Raw genomic sequence first — 27,881 nt, 5'->3', positions numbered from 1 at the left:
TGATGTAGCGGCGAATTATGTTTGCCGATCCCAGTAAAGCGGCCTTTTGCAATTGACAGATGGAGATTTTGTCAATTCCGATGGTTTTCAAATGTCTGCTGAGATCCTTTGGCACTGCACCCAGTGTGCCAAGTACCACTGGGACCACTTTCACTGGCTTATGCCAGAGTCGTTGCAGCTCAATTTTTAGATCTTCGTATTTCACTAATTTCTCTAGCTGCTTCTCCTCAATTCTGCTGTCCCCTGGGATTGCGATGTCGATGATCCATACTTTCCTTTTCTCCATGATCACAATGTCTGGTGTGTTATGTTTCAGAAGTCGGTCAGTCTGAAGTCGGAAGTCCCACAGTAGTTTTGCTTGCTCATTTTTGACCACTTTTTCAGGCTTATGATCCCACCAGTTCTTTGCCACTGGTAAATGGTAGTTCCGGCACAAGTTTCAGTGGATCAACTGTGCCACAGCATCATGTCTATTATTTATTATTATTTATTTATTATTATTATTATTATTATTATTATTATTTAGATTTGTATGCTCCGAAGACTGGGGGCATCTCACAAGATACAAAAACAATACAACAACAAATACTTTCCAAAAAATACGGTAATCCTTATAGACTTGTGTTGGCAGATTTACACTGTAAACTTTGTGCCTTTTAAAGACATTCTGGAGGTGTGGGGAGCAGGTTGAGAAGAAGGAAATAGGAGGGGGTCTCTCTCAGAATCTTGCCCATAAGGTTAACATCAGTTAAGGAGAATACCTGTTGTCAATAATAGCCTTGATTATCTGATGTTGAGCATAAACACCATTATTGGTCTCCCTAGGACATTTAGGATACATCTAACAGGCTGTAATTCCAGAGACCCTGTTGATGCAAACTGATGAGGTTGTAAAACTTCCCATAGTGCATCTTTTCATTATAGTTATGAGTGATTAAAACAGGGCAGGCCAATAGGCCAAGTGAGACATCTGCTGGTTTTAGTGTCCTTAAAGGGCAGCAAATAATTATTAGTTACTTACACAAGTCAGTAGTCTGAGATGCAAAGGACCGTGATTGATATTGTTGCTAGTTGAAAAACATTATGGATTGCATTAGAATTGCGTTTGTATAAGGAAGTGCCGGTTCCCTGTGATTCAGCATATAATAATTGTCTCCATATGTATTATTAAAGCTGTTGGGATAGATAGACCATCAAGCCTGAGCAATGAGCCGCTAGTGCCTTGAACGAATGACTTGCCATGCAGATGGAGCCACCTAGTGGCTTGTCAAGGTAACCTGACTGCAATTACTGCGAATTTCCGTTGCTCAGGATGTAAAAATTACTCATGTAAACTGGAAGATGGAAATCTCTGAAATCAGGAAATGGAGCTGGAATTACCTGAAATAAGGTGTGTGTTCCCAAATGAGCTGCTTCAATTAATTCTCAAGAACCTATTCAGTTTAAAAAAAGCTTACAATAAAGGGAAAGTTAGCATTAGAAGACAATATGCCTCATTATGCTATTAACAAATTCCTGACAAATCTTTGGTTAAATCTTTGGCTTTGCCACAGACTGGCAATTTCTGCAGAAATTCAAGATGATCAGAAGTTTGTGAAAACAACCGTTCCAGATTTTTAAACCTGTGTCCGATTATCAATTGCATTTGGCAATAGATGCATAAATTTTAACCTGTAAAATAAATACATATCTAATGCTAATGTTCTAGATCAGGGTTGTTAACCTTCCGGATACATCATGTGCTGGCCATGCCTATGCCCGATTTAGTGAAAGGGGGGAGGAGTTCCAATATGTCATGTGATGCTGATGTGACTATGTGAGTTTGACACCTGTTGTTCTAGATTGTCCTGTCTGTAACCTGTTGTGGTTAGATCTGGCCCTGCTCCTGCCCCAAGGACTGTGGATGTGGGGGAGACATCCACATGCTGCAGGCCTGTTTTGCCCCCAGTGGAATCTGATGATGAAGGCTCCTCTAACCAAGAAGACATGAGTGACAGGGAGGAGGAGAGTGTGGCAGACAGCTCAGAAGGAGATCAATTATCTAGCTCCTCCTTGGATTCAGAACTAGAGTTAATGATACAGCCACACATGAGGAGAGCTATGCATAGGCAACAACAACTGAGAGATTATTATCAAAGAAAATGAGGCCACCTGTGGTTGGGTGGGGCTGTGGTAATTAGTGAAGCTGCTATAAATAGCAGCCTGTGGGTTTGGCCATTGTGGAGGATTATCTGATCATTGTGTTTCGTGACTGCTTTACTGACTTTGACTTTTTGTGTGCTGATTTTTCCCCGCTTTGAAACTAAACCAGAGCAAAGTGTGTGTCACTTTGTGAAAGAAGAAGGACTGTGAATTGCCTCACAGCTGCAAGCTAAGTATCACAGAACTGATAAGGGACTTGTACAAATTACCAGTTTGTTTGGAGATGAGTGCTCTTTGCTATACCAAAAGAGGGCTTGGTTTAAGTGAATTTTCATTATAAAGAACATTGTTTTGAATTTTCAAACATGTGTGTGTCTGAAATTTGTACCTGAATTTTTGGGAGGATTCTATCAGAGAGCCCGACAGAACAGTAACCCAAGTTTGTATAAAGAAGCATAGCTTCCAAAATGCTCAGCTAATGGGGAAAGAATGATTTTCTGCCTATAAAAGTGGAGCCAACTACGTCTGGTCTCTATTAGTTTAATCCCTTTCTCATATTGGTTTGTTTGGTGCTCATTATTTCTGTTACTAGTTAGTTCTTGTTGATGTCACCATCTTCATTCAAACCTGGTGTGATCCCACATTCCAAAAGTAGCCTTGCCCATCTGTTGTGACAACCCAAAGAAAAGAACTGAATCAAAAGAAAACTAACACTTCCAATCAGCAATAAAACAATATTGTGGAATCAGTTTCAGGGGTGGGCCTATTTGTACAGGGGTGTGTACATGTGAATGGATGGATGGATATCGGTAAGGGAGAATGAAAGAGAGGGAGGGAGGGAGGGGAGAGAAATCATATGACTACAAATATTGTAGGGGAAGAACCTTCTTGAAACACAAGTATATAATATAATTCTTATTTAGAAATCAAATCAAGTAGGAATATAATAATATATTATAAAGGTTATGTTTACATATGTGTTGGCCTATGACCGCAAGCTGTTGGTGACGTCATGATGATGTCATGGAACCAGTTCTGTCAGTGCCAATCCGTGGACACTGCCATCTTAAAAAAAAAATTATATATTTTAATTTTAAAAAATATTTCCGTGTTTTTCTCCTTCTATGCATGCACAGAAGCTGAGTTTTGTGCACCCTGAGCTAGTGGCTGGGTGGAAAAGAAGTCTCTAAGCTTCCAGGTTCAGCAGCAGGCTCAGTCCCTTCACAGGGTAACTTTTCTCCATGCCCAAGAAAGACAAAGTTGGTGTAGCCACCTAGAGGTAAGAAAAGGAACTGCTGAGGGAAGGAGCTCTCTGGGATGGCTAAACAAGTGTGGAGAGGCAAAGAGGAGAGAGGAGAGAGTGCTGGGCAGGAGCCACAGGAGGAGAGGGCAACGGCTGTTCTTCTTTGCCCCTGCCCAGAGAAGGATGCTCTCAAGGTGGCTCTTCACCCTCAGGCAACAGCTCCGCCACCTTCCCTCCTCAAGCCCGACAAGGAAGCTCACTAAGGAAGCACACTCCTCCCGCCAGATCCACCAAGGAAGGAGAGAGAAAGAGAGCCCTGTAGCTCCACTGAGCTGCCTCTCCCTGAGCTAGAAGCAGCAGCAAGCACCAGGCTGCCCCTTCTTCTGGGTTATCCTTAAACTCCACCCCACACGCCTGAGAAAAGGAGCTCTATTTTCTCGCTCATGCCAGGGAGTGTAGTGGTCTCTGCCCTTAACTATGGCTTCTGGCTTGGGAAGATGGCAAGGGCTCCATTTCTGTTCTGCCGGGCTCTCTAGTAGGAGCCTCCCGAAAATTCAAGTGTATAAATTTCAGACACACACAAGTTTGAAAATTCAAAACAATGTTCTCTATCACAAAATTCAAAACTAAGCACTCTTTTTGTATTGCAGAGAGCACTCATCCCAAAACACAGGTAGTCTGTACAATTTCCCTTAAGCAGTCATTAAGTACTTAGCTAGCAGCTGTGAAGAAACTTCACACCCCTTCTTCTTCCAACGAAGTGAGACACACACACACACGTTGCTCTGCTTTCGTTTCAAAGGCGTGAAAAATCAACAAAGTCCAGAAAACAGGAACACATGACTTCTGAAAAACTGTGATCAGATACTCTTTCACAATGGCCAAACCCACACACTGCTATTTATAGCAGCAGCCCTAATTACTGGAGCCCCACCCAATCTCAGGTGGCCTCATTTTCTCTTATAATAATCCTTCAGTTGTTGTCTCCTATGCATCACTCTACGCATGCGTGGATGTGTCATTAATTCTTGTTCAGAATCCAAGGATGATACAGATGATTGATCTCCTCCTGGGCTGTCTGCCAAACTGCCCTCTTCCCTGTCACTCATGCTTCCTTGGTCAGAGGAGGCTTCATCGGCAGATTCCATTGGGAGCAAAACAGGCCTGCGGCATGTGGATGTCTCCCCCACATCCACCTGCACATTCCTTGGGCCAGGAGCTGGGCCAGAGCTAACCACAACAATTTCCAGCACCTGGAGCAGAGGACGGCATGCTCCAATCAGCCTCTGATGACAGCAGAATGGAGAAGCAATCAGGAGGAGGGAAAACACCCCCGAGGTGGAGAAGGTAACCAGACACGCCCACGTCTCTGGCTGCCCAAGGCAGAATGAAAAGAGAGTCACACAGAAACCTCCTTCTCCAGTTATCAAACCAAAAGAAATGCGCTTTCCTCCACCAATCTCTCCAGTATTCTAGTTTTGAAGAGGCATCTCAGTGGAGTTGCTGGTCTCTCTCTCTCTCTCCTTCCTTGGGTGGATCTGGTGGGAGGAGTGGGATGCCTTAGTTGGCTTCTTTGCCAGGCAGGAGGAGAGGTGATGATTTTTTTTTTAAAAAGATGATAGCGGCCACAAACTGGCGCCAACAGAACTGGTTCCATAATGTTATCGTGACATCACCAGCGGCTTGCTACCAGTTCGGGTGAGAAGAGAAGAGAAAGAAAGAGGAAGGGAGAAGGATTTATAATAGTTTGCAAAATTGCTCAGAAATTGTCTCTGAGCAGCCTCCTTCTACAGCCTCCTCCTACAGTAGCTAGTGCAAATTTCCAGCTCTTCCGTTTTCATTCCTATCATCAACTAGCCTCCCCTGCCCACCTCTCTGGCTGCCCAAGGCAGAATGAAAAGAGAGACCACGTGCACACAGAAATCTCCCTCTCCAGTTATCACACCAAAAGAAACTCGAGTTCAATGTGCTTTCTTCCACCTATCTCTCCGATATTAAAGCGATCCTGACTTCTGTCTCTCTTTCCCAGCGTCAGATCATACTAAGCAACCCCCAGCCTTGCCCTGACCACAGACAGAGATACTTTTCTGTTCTGCCAGGCTTCTCGGCATGAGCCCTCAATTAAGTTCAAAGGTAGGAATTCAGACACACACAGTTGTAAGTCAATAACAAAGTTTTTTATTGAAAGTAAAAGAGCCACACACACTTTTAGTCAGGCAAAATGCTTACCTTCAAAGCAACTGCCTTAAGTGCTGTGAAGAACAATAAACAAACACAAAGCAGATAACAAGCAGCTGTGAAGACATCACAGCCACTCTCCTTCAAGAATTCACAAAGTCACAAACTTGACTATGATTTAGTTCAACAGTCCTGGAAACAGTTCAAAGAGAGTCCTTGTAGAATCCTGATACAAAACACACATCCTCCTTTACCGAACGGATAAACTTCCACACCCAGAGGCCAAAATGCTAACTATTTAACAGCAGCCCCAATTAGTCTAATTACACCCAGCCACAGGTGATCTACCTTATTTCCTGTAGTATTTACACAGTTGCTGAAGTGGCTTGGTACAGATTCGGACACGTAATTGTGGCTTTGCTTGAACTGCTTTATTCCATCATAAACATAACGTTAATACAACAGTCAGTATTCAACTGTCAAACCTCCTCGGGTTTCCCCTATTTAACTGCCAGCTGGCTGAGGAACGAACCAATGGTAATCCCTTATTTTCCCCGGTTGCTAGGTTACCGCCCCTCTCCCGGTGCCCTTTCCTGTTCTCATAACACTTCCTGTATGGAGCCTCTCTAGGCATCTCCTGTCGTTGGTCCTTCCATACATAACACTCCTCCCCCCTTACTCTGGAACATACATAATCCTTTAAGTAGGTTGGCTTCCGAACTATTCTACCCGAATGACGTAGTCTGTCTTCCCCTGCTACCTGACCTCGTGGAGGTTCGTGGAATTCTGGCTCTGCACTTAAAGGAACGGTAAACTGGGACGGAAGGTGGGTATATACGTTACTGTCCAAGACCCCTGGACCTGCCATTTCCAAACGTACTTCATTATCCTCTCGCGGAATGGAACTATTAGCTTCCATGAGTTTCTCTGCTTTGCGGAGACGGACCTGATCTAAGTGTCTACGCCATACCCTGCCATCCTCTAATTCAACTTCATAAGAACGAGGACCCGACACTTTCACTATGGTGGCCGGAAACCAGGTTGGACCTTCCCCATAAGCTCGGGCAAAAACCCGAGATCCTACTTCCAAGTTTCTAGGAGGAGCCTCCGGCCACGGAGAATTGTTTCCGTACCATGGGTGTAACCTGTCTAAAATTATTCTTAATTTTCGACCCATTAGCAGCTCCGCTGGGGTTTTTTGAGTGGCCACACATGGAGTGGAATGCTGGGTCAATAACATCTCTGATAATTTCTTTGACCAAGACCCTTGTGGAAGTTTCTTAAGTGAATCTTTCACTGACCGTACCATTCGCTCCGCCTGTCCATTACTAGCCGGGTGCCACGGTGACATAAGGGCATGACGCTAAGTAATTTTCAAATAGGACCGATGTGAACTGTGGTCCGTTATCCGACACTACAATATCTGGGTATCCGTGGGTTGCAAACAATGCATTCAACGCATTGATAACTGCAAATGATTGGGTAGAATGTAAATGCACCACTTCCAACCATTTTGAATGGGCGTCCACAACTATTAAAAAATTTTGACCCAGGAAAGGCCCAGCTAGATCAATATGGGCCTGCAGGGGGTTCCCATGCTAATGGTGGTGCTCTAGGAGGTGAGGGCCTGTTTTCTTGACACCTTAGACATGCCTCTACACACTCTTCTATCTCGTGATCTATTCCCGGCCACCACACGTAGTCTCGGGCCAGGCCTTTCATCCTTACAATTCCGGGGTGCCCCTTGTGGAGAAGACTTAGCACTTGACGCCTAAGAGAGGGTGGAATAATTACTCTGGACCCCCTTAATAAAGAGCCCTTTTCCACTGATAATTCCAAACGGCACCTCCAATAACAGGAATATTCAGGTGCTTGCTCCTTTTTAGGCCACCCCCGGAGCACCCACTGTCTTAGTATAGTCAACGTTGGGTCACGGCTTGTCTGTTTCGCTACCTCCGATGCGACTAAAACTAATGGACTCTCCTCAATGGCTAACACACAGGACACTGGCGCCGGGTCTTCCAAGATATCTGGAAGAGGACATCTACTTAACGCATCAGCATGGGCAATGTGCTTTCCCGGCCGGTACACCAACCTGTAAGTATAGTTTGCTAAGAATATAATCCATCTCGCCATGCGGGGTGACAGAACTACAGGACTTTGGCGATTTCCTGCTAAAATTCCTAGTAAGGGTTGATGATCAGTTACAAGTTCAAATTTTCTTCCGTACAAATAATAGTGAAATCTTCGCACCCCTGCCACTAAGGCCAATGCTTCTTTGTCTATTTGCCCGAAGTTTCACTCAGCCTTAGCAAGAGTTCTAGAAAAATACGCTAATGGGGCCTCCGACCCATTTGGAAGTCTATGACTTAACACAGCTCCTACTCCAAACTGGGAGGCATCACAAGTCAAAACCAATGGTAATGTTGGGGAATATTGAATCAATATAGTATTGGAGGTCAGAACATCTTTTATGGCCACAAAAGCGGCCTCTTCTCTGGGTCCCCAGTGCCAATGTGTCTTACTATCTAATAAACGATGTAACGGTTCCGCTATTGATGCTTTGTGTGGAATAAACACAGCGTAGAAATTTAGCAATCCTAAAAAAGCTTGTAATTCCACTTTAGACTGAGGAGTAGGGGCTTCCCTGATGGCTCTGGTTTTCTCAGGGGTAGGATGGATACCTTGTCCATCCACTATAAACCCTAAGAATTCTACTTTAGTAACTCCCAACACGCACTTACTCAATTTTAATTTCAACCCCTTCTCTTGAAATTTTGTTAAGACCGATTTAACTCTTGCTAATAATTCCGTCTCCGAGCAGGCGGATACTAGGACATCGTCAAAGTATGGCACCACCCCTTCCAATCCATAAAGAAGCCTCTCCATGAATCCCTGGAAAATTCCTGGGGCTATTGATACCCCAAACTGTAACCTTCGGCAACGAAACACCCCTCTATGTGTGACTATAGCTTGTGCTTCTGCAGTTTCACGGTCCACCATAAGCTGTTGGTAGGCCTGTGATAGGTCTAATTTCGCATACAAATTACCCTTCCCCAGTGAGTGCAGAAGATGCTGTACTACTGGAAGGGGATAAGAATGGTGAGCTAATGCCTTGTTTATGGTACATTTATAATCCCCACATATACGAATTCCTCCGTCCGCCTTTACTACAGTTACGACAGGAGTTTCCCATACAGCTTGATCTGTTGGCTCTAAAACTCCCTGGGCTATTAGCTTATCTAATTCCTCATCTACCTTTGGTCTGAGTGCCAAAGGTACTCGGCGGGGCTTTAAGCGTAGTGCAGGCACTTTCGGATCCAAGCTGAAAGAAATAGGTGAACCGTTATAACAGCCTAGTTTCCCATCAAACACATCTGGAAATTCTTGGGCCAAGGTCATGAACGAAGAAGCCCCCCTTACCATATTTATTCCCGTTACTTCTAGGCCCAATGCTTGGAACCAATCCAACCCCAATAGATTAGAAAATGGCCCATCCACCACTATTAATGGTAATTGTCCCTTAAATTTTTTGAACTGAACAGCAAAACGTCCTTCTCCTATCACTGGAATAGCGCGGCCTTGATAATCTCGTAGATTCAATCGGCATGGTAACAACCCGTTTTTTGACAATTTCAGAAAACACCACTTAGCTGTAGACCACGACACCAGTGAGCAAGCCGAACCCGTGTCAACCTGCATGTTGCACGGCATGTGGCCCAGGCGAACAACCACTGTAATCTTTTCGGATGATGAGGAAGTTTCACTGACAACCGTAGACCTCTGCGATGGATGCGTGTATATTACGTTGTAATCTTGACGTCGGTAATTCGAGTCCTTGTAGTTCCCTCGTCCTCCGCTAAAGCTATTATACTTCTGGCTTGAGGCTGTTGAAGGTTGCTGTCGGCGGAATTGACAGGCTCTGGCTATATGGCCCCGTCCTCCACATCTCCAACAATTAAAGTCTTTAAAGGGGCAATTTGATCTAAAGTGATCTCCTCCGCACCCTCTGCATGGAGATGGTGGTCGTCTAGCTCACTCAACTGGCTGGACTTTGTTTCTTGCAACAGCTAATTTGCAGACCTCTTCTTCTTCTAACCCCAAAGACCTTTCAATGTCTTGTGGAATTTGTTTTGTATTAACATCAGGAAGTAATGTGGTGGCATTTACAGTGCTTTCCATCTCTGCTAATGACTGCATTGAGAGCTCGAAAGCCCTAGCCTCCGCTAAAGCTGTCTTGAACGTTAAGTCTCTGATTGACAATAAACAGTGTTTTAAACGGCCGTCTCTTACACCAAATACAAGTCGGTCTAGTAAATAATCTTCTAAGTTGTCAAACTCGCAGTATAATGCTGCGCATCGGAGAGCCGCTACAAAATCATTTATTGATTCTCCTTCTGTTTGATTACGATGGTAGAATTTATATCTCCTGGCACACCGGGAAGGTGCTGGGGCATAATGTTCCTGGAGGGTATTTAAGAACTGCTGCCATGGAATGTCATGTATTGGGGTGTGGGCAAATAGGGCTCTTGCTGTTTCGAACATTTCGGCTCCACAGAACCCTAGAAAATATGCACGTTTCCTGTCGTCTGAGATTTCTGTGAACCCATTAGCAATAAGGAAACAGTCAAATCGGGCCACGTATGAATCCCATGTTTCACTCTTAGGGTTGAAAGGTGGAAAATTAAGTTGTGTAGACATCATTTCCTTTTATTTAACTTAATTTCTTGGATTGTATACTTGCGTGGAAATCCTCGTCGCCAATGAAGTGGCTTGGTACAGATTCAGACACGTAATTGTAGCTTTGCTTGAACTGCTTTATTCCAGCATAAACATAACGTTAATACAACAGTCAGTATTCAACTGTCAAACCTCCTCGGGTTTCTCCTATTTAACTGCCAGCTGGCTGAGGAACGAACCAATGGTAATCCCTTATTTTCCCCGGTTGCTAGGTTACCACCCCTCTCCCGGTGCCCTTTCCTGTTCTCATAACACTTCCTGTATGGAGCCTCTCTAGGCATCTCCTGTCGTTGGTCCTTCCATACATAACAGTTGCTCTTTCCTAGACATTGCCCTGCACCTGCGTACATCAATGAATGTCTCTTCTTCCGAATCCAGTGATGATAACAATGATGAATCACTCAGGGGGCGACTGCCTAATGGGCTGTCTGCCATTACTCCATCTGAGGATCCCATTTCACTTCCACTATCTGCTTCAGACACTTCGCTGTCAGAAGCAGTCGGCAATAAAACTGGCCTCTGACCCTGGGAGGATTCACCCACCCCCACAGTCCTTGGGGCAGGAGCTGGCCCAGAGCCAACCACAACACTTTTCATTGCCCTTTAGCCCATTTTTGACATTTTCCTTTTCTACAAGGAGAGGGGGGGGAGTGAGAGAATGCGGCTCTGTTCCAGATCTGGCCTAAACACCTCTCACCCCTCCCCACCCCACCTGATCAGAAAGCCAGAGAGATTTTGGAGAGACCTACTCCAAACCCAAATTTGCTGTGGGAAAACGCAGGAGACGCTTGGGATGGGGCAGATGCTGCTGGAGTTGTCTTTTTGCTCACAAACAAAGTGGGGGCCAAACATCCCTTGTAGAATGAGTAGAAACACACACATACAGAGAGATGGAGGGGGGGGGGAGAGAGATATTCCTGATATGTGATGTTTTGTATAAATACAGAGCAAGAAGAACTCTTGTGATCTTTGACTTTTAGACTTGTCAAACATCAGCAATAACACTAATTACTGTTTTGAACAATATACAGGTTGTATTTCACAAATGGCTAGTTTATATGTGAAATTATATTTCTGCACCTATATTGGTTCTCACTGTCAGGAAGTTTCTTCTTAATTTTAGGTTGCTTTTCTCTTTGTTCATCCTGGTTGCTCTCCTCTGCACTTTTTCTGGAGTCTCAATATCTTTTTTATAGTGTAGTGACCAAAACTGGATGCAATACTCCAGGTATGGTCTAACTAAGGCTTTATAGAGTGGTATTAATACCTCACTTGATCCCTCTGTTAATGCAGCTTAGGGTTGCCTTGGCTTTTTTGGTTGCCGCTGCACAGTGCTGGCTCATGTTTAGCTGGTTGTCCGCTAGGATTCCAAGATCCCTTTCACAGTCACTACTATTAAGACTGGTTTAACCCATGTATACTTTTGTTTTTTTTTAACCTATATATAGGACTTTAATTTTCTCTACATTGAATTTCATTTTGTTAGATAGGACATTACATTAAATATATTGCTTCCCCCCCCCCTCCACTCCTTTCTGGCAGCTTTTTAAAAAACCTGTTGCCTCTCATACTCTTGGGCAAAGCATGTGAGCTATTTCCTCCTTTCAGTGGTCCATGAAAGTACATCTATACTGTGTAGATAATAAAGTTGAAAAAATGAACAGGATTTTTACAGACCTATAAATACGTTGAGGCTGTGTGTGACAAGGAATGGCTGGGAGGGGAGGGGACAGGAAAGGCATCCCTTGATGTGAATGACATTGAATTGGCCACACCTATCCGGTCACATGACCATCAAGCCACGTCCACCATCACATGGCCATAAAGCCACACCCATAAAATAAGCCACACCCATAGAACCACTAGTTTAAAATCTTAGAACCCATCTCTGATTGAACCATACAATATTTTTCTGATTGTTTTTGCTTATCTAGTAAGAACTGGCAGGATCCTAATCTTATTAGCAAAGAACCCCAAAGGCTGTGCCTTCTGTCACTGCCTCTGCCCTTTGGAACACCCTCTCTGCTCACTACTGAACTTGTGGTTCTTCAGGACAGTGTCTGAGTTGGAAAAACATAGTGATATACAAAAGTCACTAGTCTAACTATGCAGTTGACTAGTTTGTGATTCAGTGTTCCTGATGTAGAATCATGTGAACCCAGCCTCTATCATTCTAAAAACAATATCCTTGAAGTGCTAATTTAGAGCAGCAATAACCATGTAAACACTTTATGCAACAAGAAACTAAGTTCTAAAATATTTTCCAGCTGACACACAAACAAGCATAAAGTTAATCCTCAGGATGCCACCCGGTATATTCTTTGCTCTTACAACCAAACCAAAGAAATGGATGACTAATAGGTGGTTGCTCATAAAGAACTTTACTTACTTACTTACTTACTTACTTACTTACTTACTTACTTACTTACTTACTTACTTACTTATTGGATTTGTATGCTGCCCCTCTCTGTAGACTCGGGGCGGCTAACAACAGTAATAAAAACAGCATATAACAATCCAATATTAAAACAGTTAAAAACCCTTATTATAAAACCAAACATACATACAGACATACCATGCATAAAATTGTAAAGGCCTAGGGGGAAAGAGTATCTCAGTTCCCCCATGCCTGGCAGCAGAGGTGGGTTTTAAGAAGCTTACGAAAGGCAAGAAGGGTTATTATTTGTGAGAGCTCTTTTTATTTGTTAAATAATTTTAGTAATGAAAGTACATAAAGTCCAAAGTTCACAACTGGATAATTAAAAGGAAAAAAAAATAAATCCACAGGTTCAATCCTTTGCTGTCCTCAGACTCAGGTCAAAAATGAAAGAGATGAGTAAGAAGCAAATGAACCCAAAATTTTGGGTTGATGTTACAGTTCTGAATTCCTACCATTCATTAGGCAGATGGTTCAGGGCAAACTGTACCAATTAGTCAGTTGTGTGTATTAGAGATAATTACACATAGCTTCCTAAAATGGATTAGCAATAACACACAAATAGCATTTCTGAAAACCTAACAGCTTCTCCATGGAGAGGGGCAGCATACAAATACAATCAATCAGTCATTCAATCAATCAACCCTTACCTTGGGTAAACATGTAAACTGAGTTTGCAGAACATGGTAGGACATGTATATTGACCTGAGATTTCTTCCATAAAGACATGGATTCCTCATAATCATCTATCATCATTTATGGATGGATAGATTCCAGATCACAATGGTTAGAACACACACACACAAACATAGTTGCTGTATTTTGACTAAATATGCTGGATGATCTTCACCACATGTCCCAGGCTAGTTAGTCATAACATTTATATGAATAAAATTGAATGTTGAGCACTTTAGCAGTCAACTGATCCCAAATAACACAAGAATATCTAGTACTGGAAAGTAGTTAGGTCCTCAAAATGCATAATGTGTCTTCAGATGATGACAACTCATGTTTTTCCAATAATTACACTGAAGACTAATGCATTCAAGTTATAGGGGGGAAAACATTGTCAAATAAAAGGAAGCAAGGAATAGACACAAAGCTAAAAGAAAGAATGTTAGTCATGCATGTGGGGGAGAAAATATTTTCTACTGCAGATGGGCTGCAATAGAAATGCCAGAAGGCCTGGTGCTGGATGTTGTTTATAACCACAAAATTGCTGAGTGGCATCAGTTCTATTGTTTGCATGTTACTCCCTTGTTCCCAAGGCAATGAGACAAGCTGTGGAAGCTACAGCAGGAGTCCTTATGAAACATTAAATCAATGGCCTGCATCTGCTGAAACCCTTAAAAACCACAGATGGTGAGGCCAAATTTCAGACCGCAAACTCAATAGGAGCCATGTGGCAAACCTGTGCATTCAACACTGAAATTTGGCTTATCAATGGCATTGGCTACTAATGTTTGGAGGGTCTTCAGTGAGAACCCCAGGAGCAGGTTCCAACTAAATGAAAATCCAGTGATATCTACTCCTACTTAATTAAAGAAAAATAACTTCAACAAGCAAAAGAGTGTTTCTGTGATGTGGTATTTAAAAGAATATTCTGATGACTTCTTCATACAAATTACTTTTGATGTGGAAAGTCATAAATCTATTTCAATGCAACAATAAAATTAAAATGTTTCAGGGAAACGGGCCTTCTGGTGGCCCTATGCGGTAGAGTAATGTAGCTTCCAGAAGATAGAAAGCTGTTGACACAAATGACTAAGCTTTTTAAAATTACCATTCAAACTATTTTCTTATTTAAATGCCTATTTAAACCTATTTTCCAAAGCACCAGAAGGCAAGACAAGAAACAATGGATGGAAATTAATCAAGGAGAGAAACACCCTAGATTTAAGGAAACATTTCCTAATAGTGAGAACAACTAACCAGTGCAACCAACTTGTCTTCAGAAGTTGTGGGTACTCCATCACTGGAAGCTTTGAAGAAGAGACTGAATAGCTGCTGGTTTTAAATGGTAGGTGTTCTGTCTGGGTCACTCCGGAAGCTGTGACCAACCCAAAAAGATAAGCCAGACACACCGGTTGAAGCCAAACACAGTTTTATAATAGCAAAGAGAAAAGAAGCCAACAGAAAATGTCCTTACAGATCAGGAAAACACTGGAACTCCAAATAGATACACAAAGGCAATTGTTCATACAGAAACACAGGATCCTTAATGCCAGACGAGGCTGTTGAGCTAACAGACACACACCTCCCACCAGTCTTCAAGGCTGTTGGGCCACGAGCCAGGAACAAAAACACTGAGAGAAAATGCAGATAACACCAACTCCCCTTTGATAACACTCCACGCTGCCAGAATGGTTCTCATGCCTTATAAACCCTTCCCTGCTAATGAGGACCACACCCAACCCCCTGGTGTTCCTCATTCACCGCTGATAATATCTACGCAGTTGAGATCTCCTTTGAGCTATGCGTCTCTGCCGCATACTAATGATAGCTTGTGTGTCGTCATCCAGGGACTCCAGAGACTCACAGCTACTTGCTTGAGAGAGCCCTTCCCCAGGGCTCCCAGGCCTTGCAATCTCTTCACTTTCGTGACTGCTGTCTGCACTGTCCAACTGCCAAGAACTCTCCTCTCCACTCTCAGCCTCCCCCGGGCATGGAGCCAGCAGAGACGCAGCTGGTCTTTGATCTGGCTCAGGCTGAACCACAACAGGTAGGGTTTCCTGATTGGGCAGGAGGCTGGACTAGAAGATTTCCGACTCATTTTATTATTCTGTTATTCCATGTAGAAAACTACTTGGTTCCATAATGTTTCACCATTAGCTTATCCTCTTTTAAGTGATTGCCTTGTTTAACAACTGTTTGCAGTTGTGATGGTGTGAAAAAGGAACTTTTGTGACCAATCCTTGCCTTCATGTCTTTAGCAGTTCTGAAAGCAAAAGAAAGCTGAAATAAATTGATTGATTGATTAATTGATTGATTGATTTGACTTCTATGACGCCCAGTCCCAAAGGACTCAGGGCAGCTGTAAGAATAAGATCATAAGTACATAGTTTCACTTAGCAACCACTTCACTTAATAACCAAGTTGCCAGACCCACTTATGATCACTAAATGGCAATTACCTGTATTTCTACATGTAGAGCCTAAGAAATTAATCGACCTAACTGAATTGTAGTAATGTAAAGTTGCAAGTTTTAAGAAAGACTCAAACCTGGTCGAGAAAGGAAGAGATGCAACATATGTTAAGGGCAACTATCTTTTCTGACATCTATCAAATGTATGTAACTCTATATGAAAGCTTGATCACTCTTTTATTAAAGGTTTTTTAAAACACTTTGCCTGAAATATTTTTGTTTCTTATTGTTGGCATATGATGGTGATTTAAAAAAAAACAACACTTTGTGAAAGTACTGGGTGTTTCTCAAATTTAGGGACTAGGTTCTTTCCAGTTACACACTGACTTGGGTGTCTGAGTTTTAAGAACAACACACTAAGTTTCCAGAAGATGCAGGTGTTTTAACTCTTCAAAGAGATTCTCCCAAAGGTGCTCATGAGAGGCAAAATGTCTTCAAAGAAAAAACAGAAACTCCAGTGGCTTCTTTAAAGAGCAACTTTGGGACAACCCATGATCTGCCTGGTTAGAATCTCCATAGTCACTTCAAGGAGGTTGGGCTTGCTTATTCCAGGTTCTGTGAAGCAGTTATGTCAGACGACTCTTATTCCTAGCCATATGTTCTGCTTGATTTCAGGGTCTGCTTCTTTTGCACAGCCCTCACTGCAATTCTTATGGTGAAGCTATTGTTATTGTTATTGTTATTGTTATTAATTAGATTTGTATGCCGCCTCTCTCCGCAGACTCGGGGCGGCTCACAACAGTGTTAAAAACAATATATAATGACAAATCTAATAATTAGAATCTAAAATAACAATTGTACATTTAAAAATCTAAAAGCAAGGAACCCCAATATAAAAAACATACATACAGTCATATCATGCACAAAAACTACATAGGCAGGGGGAGATGTCTCAGTTCCCCCACACTTGATGACAGAGGTGGGTTTTAAGGAGTTTACGAAAGGCAGGGAGGGTAGGGGCAGTTCTAATCTCTGGAGGGAGCTGATTCCAAAGGGTTAGAGCTGCCACAGAGAAGGCTCTTCCCCTGGGTCCTGCCAGATGACATTGTTTAATCGACAGGACCCGGAGAAGACCAACTCTGTGGGACCTAACCAGCCGCTGGGATTCATGTGGCAGAAGGCAGTGTCACAGATATCCTGGTCCGGTGCCATGAACGTGTGATGCAACGAAGAATTTAATTTTTCACCCACCTTGTCAAAGAAGCTGATGCCGATTTAGACACAGGGGGACTGACTTGTCAAAAGTTACCAAGATGCCATCTGTATCTAAAGCAGAACTAGAAATGGGGTTTCCTGCTCCTATTCCACCAGCTTAATCACTACATCATTCTCCCATGTCAAATGGATCGCCCTATTCTTTTCCCCCTAAGGATGGCTTGAGCACTTTTGAGCCATAGAACCAGGTATATGCAATTCAAACATCCTAACATTGTAACTGGGATTATTAATATAATATCATTTCTATAGTTTCTTTCCCTACAAGGCATTGTGGGTAGATTAATACTCTCTAAAAAAAACCCCAATATTTAAATGATCTCATGAGTCCAAATATAATTTTGAGAAAAATCTTAAAAATTGTTGTATGGAAATTCTCAGTCATCTAGGTTATGGCCAGTGAAGGGCTACCATAATTTTTACCATGACACTGTGGGCGTGGCTTATACAGGACGCCCTGCATTTCCCCCCAACATCTTTCAGTGCAAATTGAGTGGTCTGGGGTGGAGCTCCATTTTCACTACCCCACAGCATTCTCCCCCATCCAGGTGGTAGCCCATCCCTGGTTATGGCTATTCGCAAAAGCAAGGACTTAAAAATGGTCCTGCACTTAGTCTCAGGACATTAAGGTCTATAGCTGAGGCATGATGTGAATCCACTTAGGGATTGAATAATTTTGACTCAGTAAGCATGAATTCAACAATCTGCAACTTAAATAATTGTTTACTGCGATCTGTATAAGCCAATCAAAATGGTGGGTACCGTTATACGTGTGATTTTACAACTGAGGCCTCCCCCTCACTCTACAAAGATGCATGGTGTGCTATAAGAGTAAATAGATGGCATAATCCTCTTTGGCAATAAACTTAGAATGAAGAACAGTTTCGATGGAGAATCAGGGGGATGTCTAGCAACTGTGTAAAAGCAGCAGCAAAAGAAGAACCCAAGGGAAGGTTCTTGTTGTATTGATTGGCAGATAAATTCTATGGCAGTTGGTGGCTTCTGCAGTGCAATGACTGTTGAGCTCTGGTGAAAATTGTTGCTGACTCAAAAATCTGCATATAGAATAATAATTGGGCAATTACTAGGTGAGCTATTTGGGAAGTGTGAGTCTTCTCGAGGTGGGGGGGGGGTTGGTAAGGAAAAATGACAGTTAAAAAAAGCCCTCTCCCCAAAGGTAGCGGATCTGATCTTTGTAGCTTCCAATTCTCTCTGCCAGCAAGAGAGACAATTTTGTATTGCAAAGATCTTCCCTCCCACCTCTCTTTCTCTCACACACACCTGTCTATCTGCCTATCATATATCTATCAATTGTCTTATCTCTGTCATGTATCTATCATATCTCTCATCAATAGATCAATGTTTTATTTATATCTATCACCTACCTCTTTCTCTCTCTCTCTAGATCTATAATGATCTATCATCATCGATGTCTTCTATCTATCTATCTATCTATCTATCTATCTATCTATCTATCTATTATCTATCTATCTATCTATCAATCAATCAATCTATCTATCTATATCTCATTTTTCTATCATCATCATCATCGATTATCTATCTGTCTCATCATCTATTATCTGTCTGTCTGCCTGTCTGTCTGCCTGCCTGCCTGCCTGCCTGCCTGCCTGCCTGCCTGCCTGCCTGCCTGCCTGCCTGCCTGCCTGCCTGCCTGCCTGCCTATCTATCTATCTATCTATCTATCTATCTATCTATCTATCTATCTATCTATCTATCTATCATCTATCTATCTATCTATCTATCTATCTATCTATATCTATATCTATCTTCCTCTATCATCTATCTATCATCTATCATCATCTATTGATCATCTATCCTATAGTAACGATAATGATCAATGTATTTGTTTCCCATCTTGCTGCTTTTGTATTTCCCATACCAAGTGAAAAAAGAAAGACTCTTCACAATAGAGCAGAAATAACCAGCAAATATAGAAATGTTCAAGTTGGAAGATGTTCTGGGTCATGGGATGGAAGAAATACAGAGACTTGATTCAATTAAAAAAAACAAGATTTCTGACTAGCAATGGACCAGTATTGAACCACTCCACTTGAATACAAGAAGCAAGATGTACATGTAGTTGTCCAATTCACCCAACTGCTCAGTAGTCACCCCATTCGTACTTAGTGTTGAGGAATCCTAAACATTAGGGACATGTAATACTTTTATATCATATTGTCATTACCTTGATAAGGCAAACTTTGTGGCTGCTACAGCACACTTTGATCTGTACTGGATTTATTGGATAGGTCCAATCTGTCAATATGGAGTTTATCAAAGTTTTGCTGTCGCAGACAAATCACTAATTAAATCATGTTTGGTTGCAAGTTAGCTTGTTGTTTACATTTAAAGGATCTTGGAATAGAAACTACAATGAAATCTAAGAACGGACGGAGGACCTTAGCCTGCACTTGTGGAAACATCATCAGACTATGGTTTCTCTTAGGATTCTTTATATTATTAGCTATGATCTGGGAGCAAGGCAAAAAGAGTTGCAAATGCTCCAGAATGACAACATCCCTGGTAAGTATTTGAAAAAGAAAAAGGCAGTTGTAGATCCAAGTCTGCATAGTGGTGTTGGGGTTTTTTTTTGTTCATTTTAAAAGTTTTGTATTCTTACAATAGCAACTAAAAATGAAATAGTAGTCTCATTTTGGGTGGTGCGATGGCTCAAGATAAGGCTTCTCAGAGCTATTGGCCCTAGTTCGGGACCCAAGCAACCTAGCAGTTTGAAAGCTTGCCAATGCTACCATGTTTTCCCCAAAATAAGACCCTGTCTTGTATTTTTATAAACTCTGAAATAATCCCTTGGCCTTATTGTCTTGCATTTCACAACCTGATTGGGCTTATTATCAGGGGATGTCTTATTTGAGTTAAAATGGGGCAGTAAATAAAATAGGTATTCCTTCCACTTTTTGGGAAAAGTGACTGCATTCCATGTTTCTTTATATTTTGTTTTGCTTGATTTGTATTCTTCCTGGCTTTTCAGTATGTGTGTGTGAGTGGGTGTGTAGTATATGAGACACATATGTGACATTGCAGTACAATTAGAGTAGCATTGGCATTAATCATGCTTTTTTTTCCTTCCGATCAATGGTGTCCAATTCTTGGAGACTGCCTAAAGAAGTCCCTGCAGTTTTCTTGGCAAAGTTCTCAGAAGTGGTCCAATGTCTCCCTTCGGGCCCTGAGAGAAAGTGACTGACTCAAGTTCATCCAGCTGGTTTTGTGCCTAATGCAGGACTAGAACTCACAGTCTCCAGGTTTCTAGCCCCATATTGTAACCACTACACCAATGTTTCCCAACCTTGGCAACTTGAAGATATTTGGACTTCAACTCCCAGGATTCCCCAGCCGGCGAATGCTGGCTGGGGAATTCTGAGAGTTGAAGTCCAGATATCTTTAAATTGCCAAGGTTGGGAAACACTGCTCTACACCAAAGTGGATCTCATGTATTAAATATGTATTATTTTTATGAAGTATTTCAATATAAAATGTAGGCTTAGGGCAGTAGTTCTCAACCTGTGGGTTGCTAATCCTTTGGGGGTCGAATGACCCTTTTGCAGAGATTGCTTATGGCCATGAGAAAATACATATTTCTGATGGTATTAGGAGCCGAGACACCATTCCTCTATCCATCTCCAGGCAGGTCAACCCACAATATATATATTCTGTTGCAATGTGAACCGGTGGAGAAGGTAAATAGAATCCACCCTTGATCATATCACAGCCCCAACTTGGAAATCACCCCCATTATCTAAGCTGTTAGAGAGATTAAATGGCTCAGGGCTAGACTATTTACAGGATCGCCTCCTCCCTCGTGTGCGGCCAGTAAGGGCCCACAGAGTTGGCTTTCTCCAGGTCCCTTCCGCCAAACAATGTCGGTTGATGGAACCTCAGGGAAGAGCCTTCTTTGTGGCAACCCCAACCCTTTGGAACTTCCAGAGATCCACATTATCTCCACCCTAACAGTCTTCTGAAAAGCTGTTAAGACCTGGCTTTTCCGGCAAGCCTGGAATTAGGCTGATTGTAAGTATGTATGTTTTTAATATTATTGTTATTATTGATTTTTATTATTAGATATTAACTGTTTTTATTGTTGTTATATTTATTCTGCTTGTTAGCCACTCAGAGTCTGTTTCGAGTAAGCGGCATATAAATATATATATTCAACACAAATAACATGTAACCCTTCCCTGGTACAGAGCTGAAAGGATTGGATACTGTAGCCCAGAGGTTAATTCTCTGCCTTACAAGGCCACGGTTGCAAGTTCAAGTCCCAAAATAAGGCTGAAATAGATCTATCCTAGTCTCCCTTAATTTTCAAATTCAGCAAAAACATGTGACATATATATATGTCATATATATTTATATATATATATGACATATATATATATAAATACCCCCCCCATTTTTTTTACTGAATGTATACAGTGCAGTAGTTTTGTTATATTGGTAATAAGGAGGCACTTTGCAACCACTTTGGTAGGACTTCTCAGCTGAGGATAGCTAGATGTTATTCTACCTCTTTTAGAAAGATATTTGACCTTGATTGTATTGACTCTTAAAGTTTCAATAAGGATTCCCATCTGTTTGCTGGAAAGGATACAAATCTACAACAATCAGACTTTTTGCATCTCTAACCATAAAGTCTGAGCAAATTTGATCTAATGGCTAAGAGCTGGACTAGGTGTACAGAGATATGAGTGCTTCATCCAAAGTGAAATGAATGACTTTGGGCTAATCTTTGCCTTTAACCTTAAGGAGAAGACAATGGCAAAACAAAAATGGTTTGAAGAAACCACACAGCTTCAGTTTCATCTGAAAATACACAGAACTACACACACAATCCCACTGCCTTCAGTGGATTGCCTTGACTGTTTGGAAGCTACAGTTCAGAAGCATTCTCCAGATTTCTTGATTTTGCAGATGGTTATTGATTTCAAAAAACATTTCAATGATTAGCCTGAAACAATATCCTAGAACTGTCTGTAGATCTTGCCAGGAAAGCTCAGTGATTGTCACTGGGGGCTGAGTGTGCCTTAAAGGTAACTTTTTAAAAATGTAAGCAATAATTTAATAATTTGGATCCTTTGAGGGTCCAATCACACTTGGCCGATAAAATTCTATCCTATCCTATCCTATGTCTGGTCTGGTCTGGTCTATTCCAGTCTATGACAGGAATAAGATTGAAATGAGAAATAAAGGGGAAATAATAATAATAATAATAATAATAATAATAATAATAATCATCATCATCATCATCATCATAATAAAAATGATGATGAAATAAAATGCATAAAAGAGAAGTTGAAGAGGATGTAATGATGAAATAAGGGGAGGATAATAATGGAATTAGTAGTAAGAAATGATGTTGGAAAATTATAACTGCAATTATAAATCATAAAGGAGAAAGCAAGCCAAGGTCTGCTTACTTTCCTTCATCCATCTCACCAACATTTCATAGAAAATGTTGCCAACCTCTGAAAAAAAGTCAAATAATGACCTCTGCTAGTGGTTCTCAACCTTTTCTTCACATAGATTAAATACCTTTTGTGGCCGCAGACCATGGCCATAGACTCCCAAGATTTAACTCAAGATTTAACTCATAACTTTTCTTTGAGCCTTCACCTCTTGAAATGACATTGCGACCCTCCCCAGGAGTCAGCGGACTGCAGGTTGAGAATGACTGACCTCTGCCATTCTAGGATACAGAGACTAACATACTAACTTAAAGGTGATGATAGCACTCAGTCAACTATAAATAGAGATAATGGATGCCAGTAAACAAATATGATTTTATACATTTAAGGTTACTGAAAGAGGGAAGGTAATAATTCCAGAGTCTTCTTTTTGGAATAAACCAGAGAAGCAAAACACCAGGGTACTGGAAAGTGCTTGGGGTCCTTTACCCATTACATATCACTATCTTGTTGGATCCCCTTCCTCTGAAATGAGTAAGTATAGACTCTTTTTCTATAACATGGTGATTAAATGTATCATTCTTTTCATGTATGCATTTCTGGAATGGTTATTTTTTATTTATTTGTTTTATTACATTTATATCCCACCTCACTGTCCTGAGACTCTTACAAATTTACAATTTCTAAGTACTCCAGATAACTCTGAACAGTTGGTGGGATATATTGTATAGTTTGATCTAAGCACCATACTGGCTAAATCAACAGCTTAGTTTATCTCATATGAGACTTGCCACAGAAATCCCTGTTCCTCTGCTTGCTTTATGATCAGCCGTCTTGCTGTCTACACATGCATTCTATGAATTCCTAAATCCATGAAGGCTTATGACAAAGAGTGGGCAAGAAGACTGACTATGGTCAAAGAATCTCTGCCAAGGACCTCTCTGTCACTTTAGAGCAGTATTTCTCAGCCTTCACAACTTCAAGATGCTGGGAATTCCAGGCTGGGAATTCTGGGAGTTAAAGTCTATGCATCTTAAAAGCATTAAGGTTGAGAAACAGTGCTTGATATGTCAAGTGTAACCCTAGAACAGCAATAGCATTCTGACTTACAGTATATACCACTTTATGGTGCTTTGCAGCCCTCTATAAGCAGTTTACAAAGTCAGCATATTGCCCTTCAGCACTCTGGATCTTTATTTTACCAACCTCAGAAGGATGGAAGGCTGAGTCAACCCTGAGCCGGTGAGGATCAAACTTCTAGCAATCGTCAGAATTAGCCTGCGGTACTGCATTCTAACCACTGTGCCACCACGGTGTCATGGCCCCCTCAGAGCCCAGTTCAGAGGAGGAGGAGTTGGATTGTCGGACAGGGAAGGCATACCAGGGGCTGAGGACAATGCTGTCTCAGGCCCCTCAGGTATTGGGGAAGGTGGTTGACCAGACAGATCACTGCCTACAGATGCAGGGGAGGATCGGCTGCTGACCAGCAGTGGTGCTGATAGTCAGCTAATCTCTGATGTGAAACAGCTGTCCACTCCACTCGATCCAAGGGCAAGGAGAGTGGCACATAGGCAAACTATAGACAAATGAAGGGCTGCAAGGGAGGCGGTCGTCCTACTCCTCCTCACAAGGAACTTCTGTAGGGGAGGCCAGGAACAATTGTTTGCTTTGGCTTACACGCCCCTGGATTTGACTCGCCTGTTGCCATTTGCCTGGCCTCGCTGTGGAAGATTGGTCTTCCCATTTTGTTTTGTGTCGGGCAGAGCAACTTGGCCCATAACCTATTGGACAGAGAGAGTTTTCTGCACAGGGAAGTTAACCCACCAAGTAGCCACAGTTAACCACTATACCTAATTGAAGTCATCGATGAAACATAGCAGCAAGCTTTCTTGTAAAAATATATTTTACTTCTCTTTTATCAAACTGCTTCTCTAAATAAACTATCATACAATACTTTCATACAACTCTTATAATATCCACCACTGCAACCATTAAGCACTAACCACTGAACTACAAACCATTCTATACCAAACCACCCACTCTAACAAACCATTCTGTAACAAACCACACCCATGCATGGGTGTTCTTCCCTTTACAGGATACAGCCAATAAGGTTGCAGCACAATTAGCAAACCCATGATTACATGCTGATTATGGCTTACATCAGCTTCTCCCATGGTTACAAACCATTTACTTGCATTGTGATATTACTTTCAGAAATGAACTTATTTCTGACATTTTGGACCTATCCTTTCTCTTGTGGCCTGCATTTTGCTTATGCTTCACTTTACTTTTGAACTGTTTCTTGTCTGGGATCTGTTTCTTTGTCTTTTTTGGCCTTTGTTTTGGCCTGGACTGCTTTGTGGATGGGACTTGGAGCCCAGGACCTTGTTTTGTGAGTCTACTCTTACTCTGTGGCCTTTCTTTGTATTAAGAGAGTTTGGGAGACTGAGGGTGGCTACCTTCAGGGTAGTGTGGAGGTGGAGTTTTAACAGTCACTGGTGGATTGTTGGCTGGAACATTTGTTAAGAAAAACAAAGAACTTTCTACAACTTGACCACTTGGGTCATAACACATGACTCATTGAAGAAGGAAGAACACTTTCGTGATAAGAGTTATTTTCACATTTCCCCAGATTTTAATGGCTCTCTGAGTTCATAGAAAAGATTAGTCAGGAAAGCTGTGATATATTAACAGTCTTATAGTCATGCTTTTCTAAATACATCCATTGTATATGACTTTATACAAGATATTTGCATTTAAAAAAAACCTCTGAAGCTATCACTAGCTACATTTTAACCTAATAATAGTTTGGACATTTGCAACCCAGATATGATATGCAAATCCAGCTGGCAGAGTCCAGGAGAGGAGGCTTTGAAAGATCTTTCCTCCCACTGCACCCCAATCCCACCCCACCTCCGATGAGATCTGCTTCCACCCTCCTAGCCTTCCACAACAGCTCAAAAACTCAGCTAAACCAGGTGGCTTGAGGACCTAAAGTGGGATTACCATGCTGGAGATGGTGGATAGATTAATAGAAGATCCCCCTCCGAACATCCTGCTGCCTCTATCCCCAACTTTAATTGTAATTTCTGCTTTTATTGTTATTAGAAATATCTACATTTCATGGTTTTGTTGCTTTTAATGTTGCCCAAAGGCACAAAGGTAAGATGGGGTGAATAAATAAATAGATGATAAATAGATGATATATAGATGAAATGATAGATAGATAGATAGATAGATAGATAGATAGATAGATAAATGATAGAGATCATGGTCTATTCTGGTATCTCAATCAAAAATTAAAATGGGAAACTATTCTTGTACTAAGGAATAACCTACCTAACAGAGCTTCCCAAAGAATCCATAAGAAGTGCTTGGCACAAAGGATATGCTTTATCATTGCTATAAATGCTTATTTTATCACTTTTTTTCCAGAGTTCATGAGCATTGGAATCTCATCGATTTACAAAGAGAAGGAACAGCATTTATTGGTGACAATTGAGTCCATTTTCAATCACTGCTCTCCAGAAGAACTGAAGGAGATCCTACTAGTGATATACCTTGCCAATAATGCTTCTGAGATGAATGTCAGAACTGCTGAAGAAATTAAAGTAAAGTTTAGTGAACATATCAATGAAAAAAGGTTACTTGTTATCCAAAGCTCTACAGCAAGTTATCCTCTGTTACGGAATTTGAAGGAAGGACAGTGGAACAAGAGGGTAGACAATGGTTACACAGCCAAACAAAATGTGGACTATGCTTATCTAGTTAATTTCTGCGCCAATCTGTCCCACTATTATTTGATGTTAGAAGATGATATTGTTTGTGCCACCAATTTTGTATCCATCATACAAAGCTACTTACACGATGCAATGCAACACTGGACCACAATAGCATTTTCCACCCTGGGCTCCATAGGGAAGCTCTATCATAATGCTGATCTTACTATGTTAGCCAGATTCCTCTTGATGTTCTACCATGACTTGCCTGTGGACTACCTTCTTGAACTGTTTCGTGAGTCAAGGGCTCAAGAATCTCTCATAACCTTCCGGCCTTCCCTTTTCCAACACGTAGGGAGGATTTCTTCATTTCACTATATGGAAACTGAAATCAAAGATCCCGAGTTTGAAGAAGATATGAGACAATCGGGAGATTTCCTTAGTGCTTCATGTTTCACAAATATTCCCATTGTTTTAAATTATCCCCCGGAAAATGTGTGTCCTCCTGGGAAGGGTGCCTTTTGGGGCAAGGAGGTGGCAGCAAATAGCTTTTTCACCATTGTTTTTGGGAATCCAATTGTTGCCGAGAAGATTCGGATTTACACAGGTTCAGCTGAATATAGTAAGGACATCCTCTATGAGGGCTATGTGGAAGAGGGAAGAATCAAAGTCCATTCGAAAGATGGGCAAACGTGCCTGATTTTTAGAGAAATAGGAAGATTTAAGGATGGATGTTTTGAGTTGGAAGATAAGCATAGAAGCAATGACATAGAGTGCCTTCGAATTCAAGTCACAGCACCACAAAAGGAATGGCTGAGAATAAGGAAAATTAACATTTGGGTGAAGAAGTATTGAAAGGCACCTTCCTTTGTATAAGCTAGTTGCCTTCATTGTAACTATAAGTTTTAATTCCTGATTTCTGTAACTGAAGAGCAGTTCTGTTTCTTCTTAATTAAAATAAAACATGGAAGGCAAAAAAGAATAAAAAGAAAAAGAAAAGAAACATTGCAGCATGATTATAGTTTTTCACGAAGACTAGGGCTTTGAATCCCCCCCCCCCTTAAAGATATCTCATTTCTGATTATGTCAAGAGTTTTTAAATATTCCTAAATGGTCAGGCTAAATTTTCCGATATGATGCTAAGGTGCCATTGTGGCTGTGGACCTTTCCTTGAGTGTCTTAAGGTTGCTTGCCTTGCTAAAGTGTTCTTTTAATAAAATGGTTAGCTAGTATACCACAAAGCAAAGGGCCACCCTCAGATGTAATTTTTAATAGTTTATCCTGGGCTTTTCAGAGGGGCATCTGTGGAAGAAGGGAGTGAGGATGTGTGTTTAAAATTTTAATATGGTGGCTTCAGCTGTGCAGTTGAAAGTCTTTCTTTCATATTGAAAAGGGAAAAATTTTATGCATACATACATACTATATATATCTTTGTTTGCCCGAGCACAAAGCCAAAGATAACAGCCTGAAGATGATGAGTGGGACCTCGTCAAAACTTCGCCAGGAGTCTATCAACCTTACACAGGAAAAGACCCGAGTATGCTTAGACCTACATACCTATACCTGTGGTAATCTACAAAAACTAGATAGATAGATAGATAGATAGATAGATAGATAG

At 41.5% G+C, this 27,881-nt stretch overlaps 1 protein-coding gene across 1 annotated transcript; it reads left to right on the top strand.

Annotated features, from left to right (window-relative positions):
• The first annotated feature begins 1,318 nt into the window (after positions 1-1,318).
• On the top strand, positions 1,319-27,247 carry LOC139173358 (alpha-1,3-mannosyl-glycoprotein 4-beta-N-acetylglucosaminyltransferase C-like). The gene is made up of 4 exons (XM_070763113.1): positions 1,319-1,390; positions 19,474-19,644; positions 22,931-23,075; positions 25,980-27,247. Exons 2-4 carry the CDS (start codon positions 19,495-19,497, stop codon positions 27,116-27,118), a joined length of 1,434 nt encoding a protein of 477 aa, XP_070619214.1. The 5' UTR covers positions 1,319-1,390; positions 19,474-19,494; the 3' UTR covers positions 27,119-27,247.
• Positions 27,248-27,881: the final 634 nt, after the last annotated feature.

The sequence above is a fragment of the Erythrolamprus reginae genome, chromosome 1 (assembly GCF_031021105.1).
Source record: "Erythrolamprus reginae isolate rEryReg1 chromosome 1, rEryReg1.hap1, whole genome shotgun sequence".
NCBI classification, from domain to species: domain Eukaryota; kingdom Metazoa; phylum Chordata; class Lepidosauria; order Squamata; family Dipsadidae; genus Erythrolamprus; species Erythrolamprus reginae.
The sequence above is the reverse complement of the archived record's forward strand: the minus strand, read 5'-3'. Positions and strand labels throughout refer to the sequence as shown.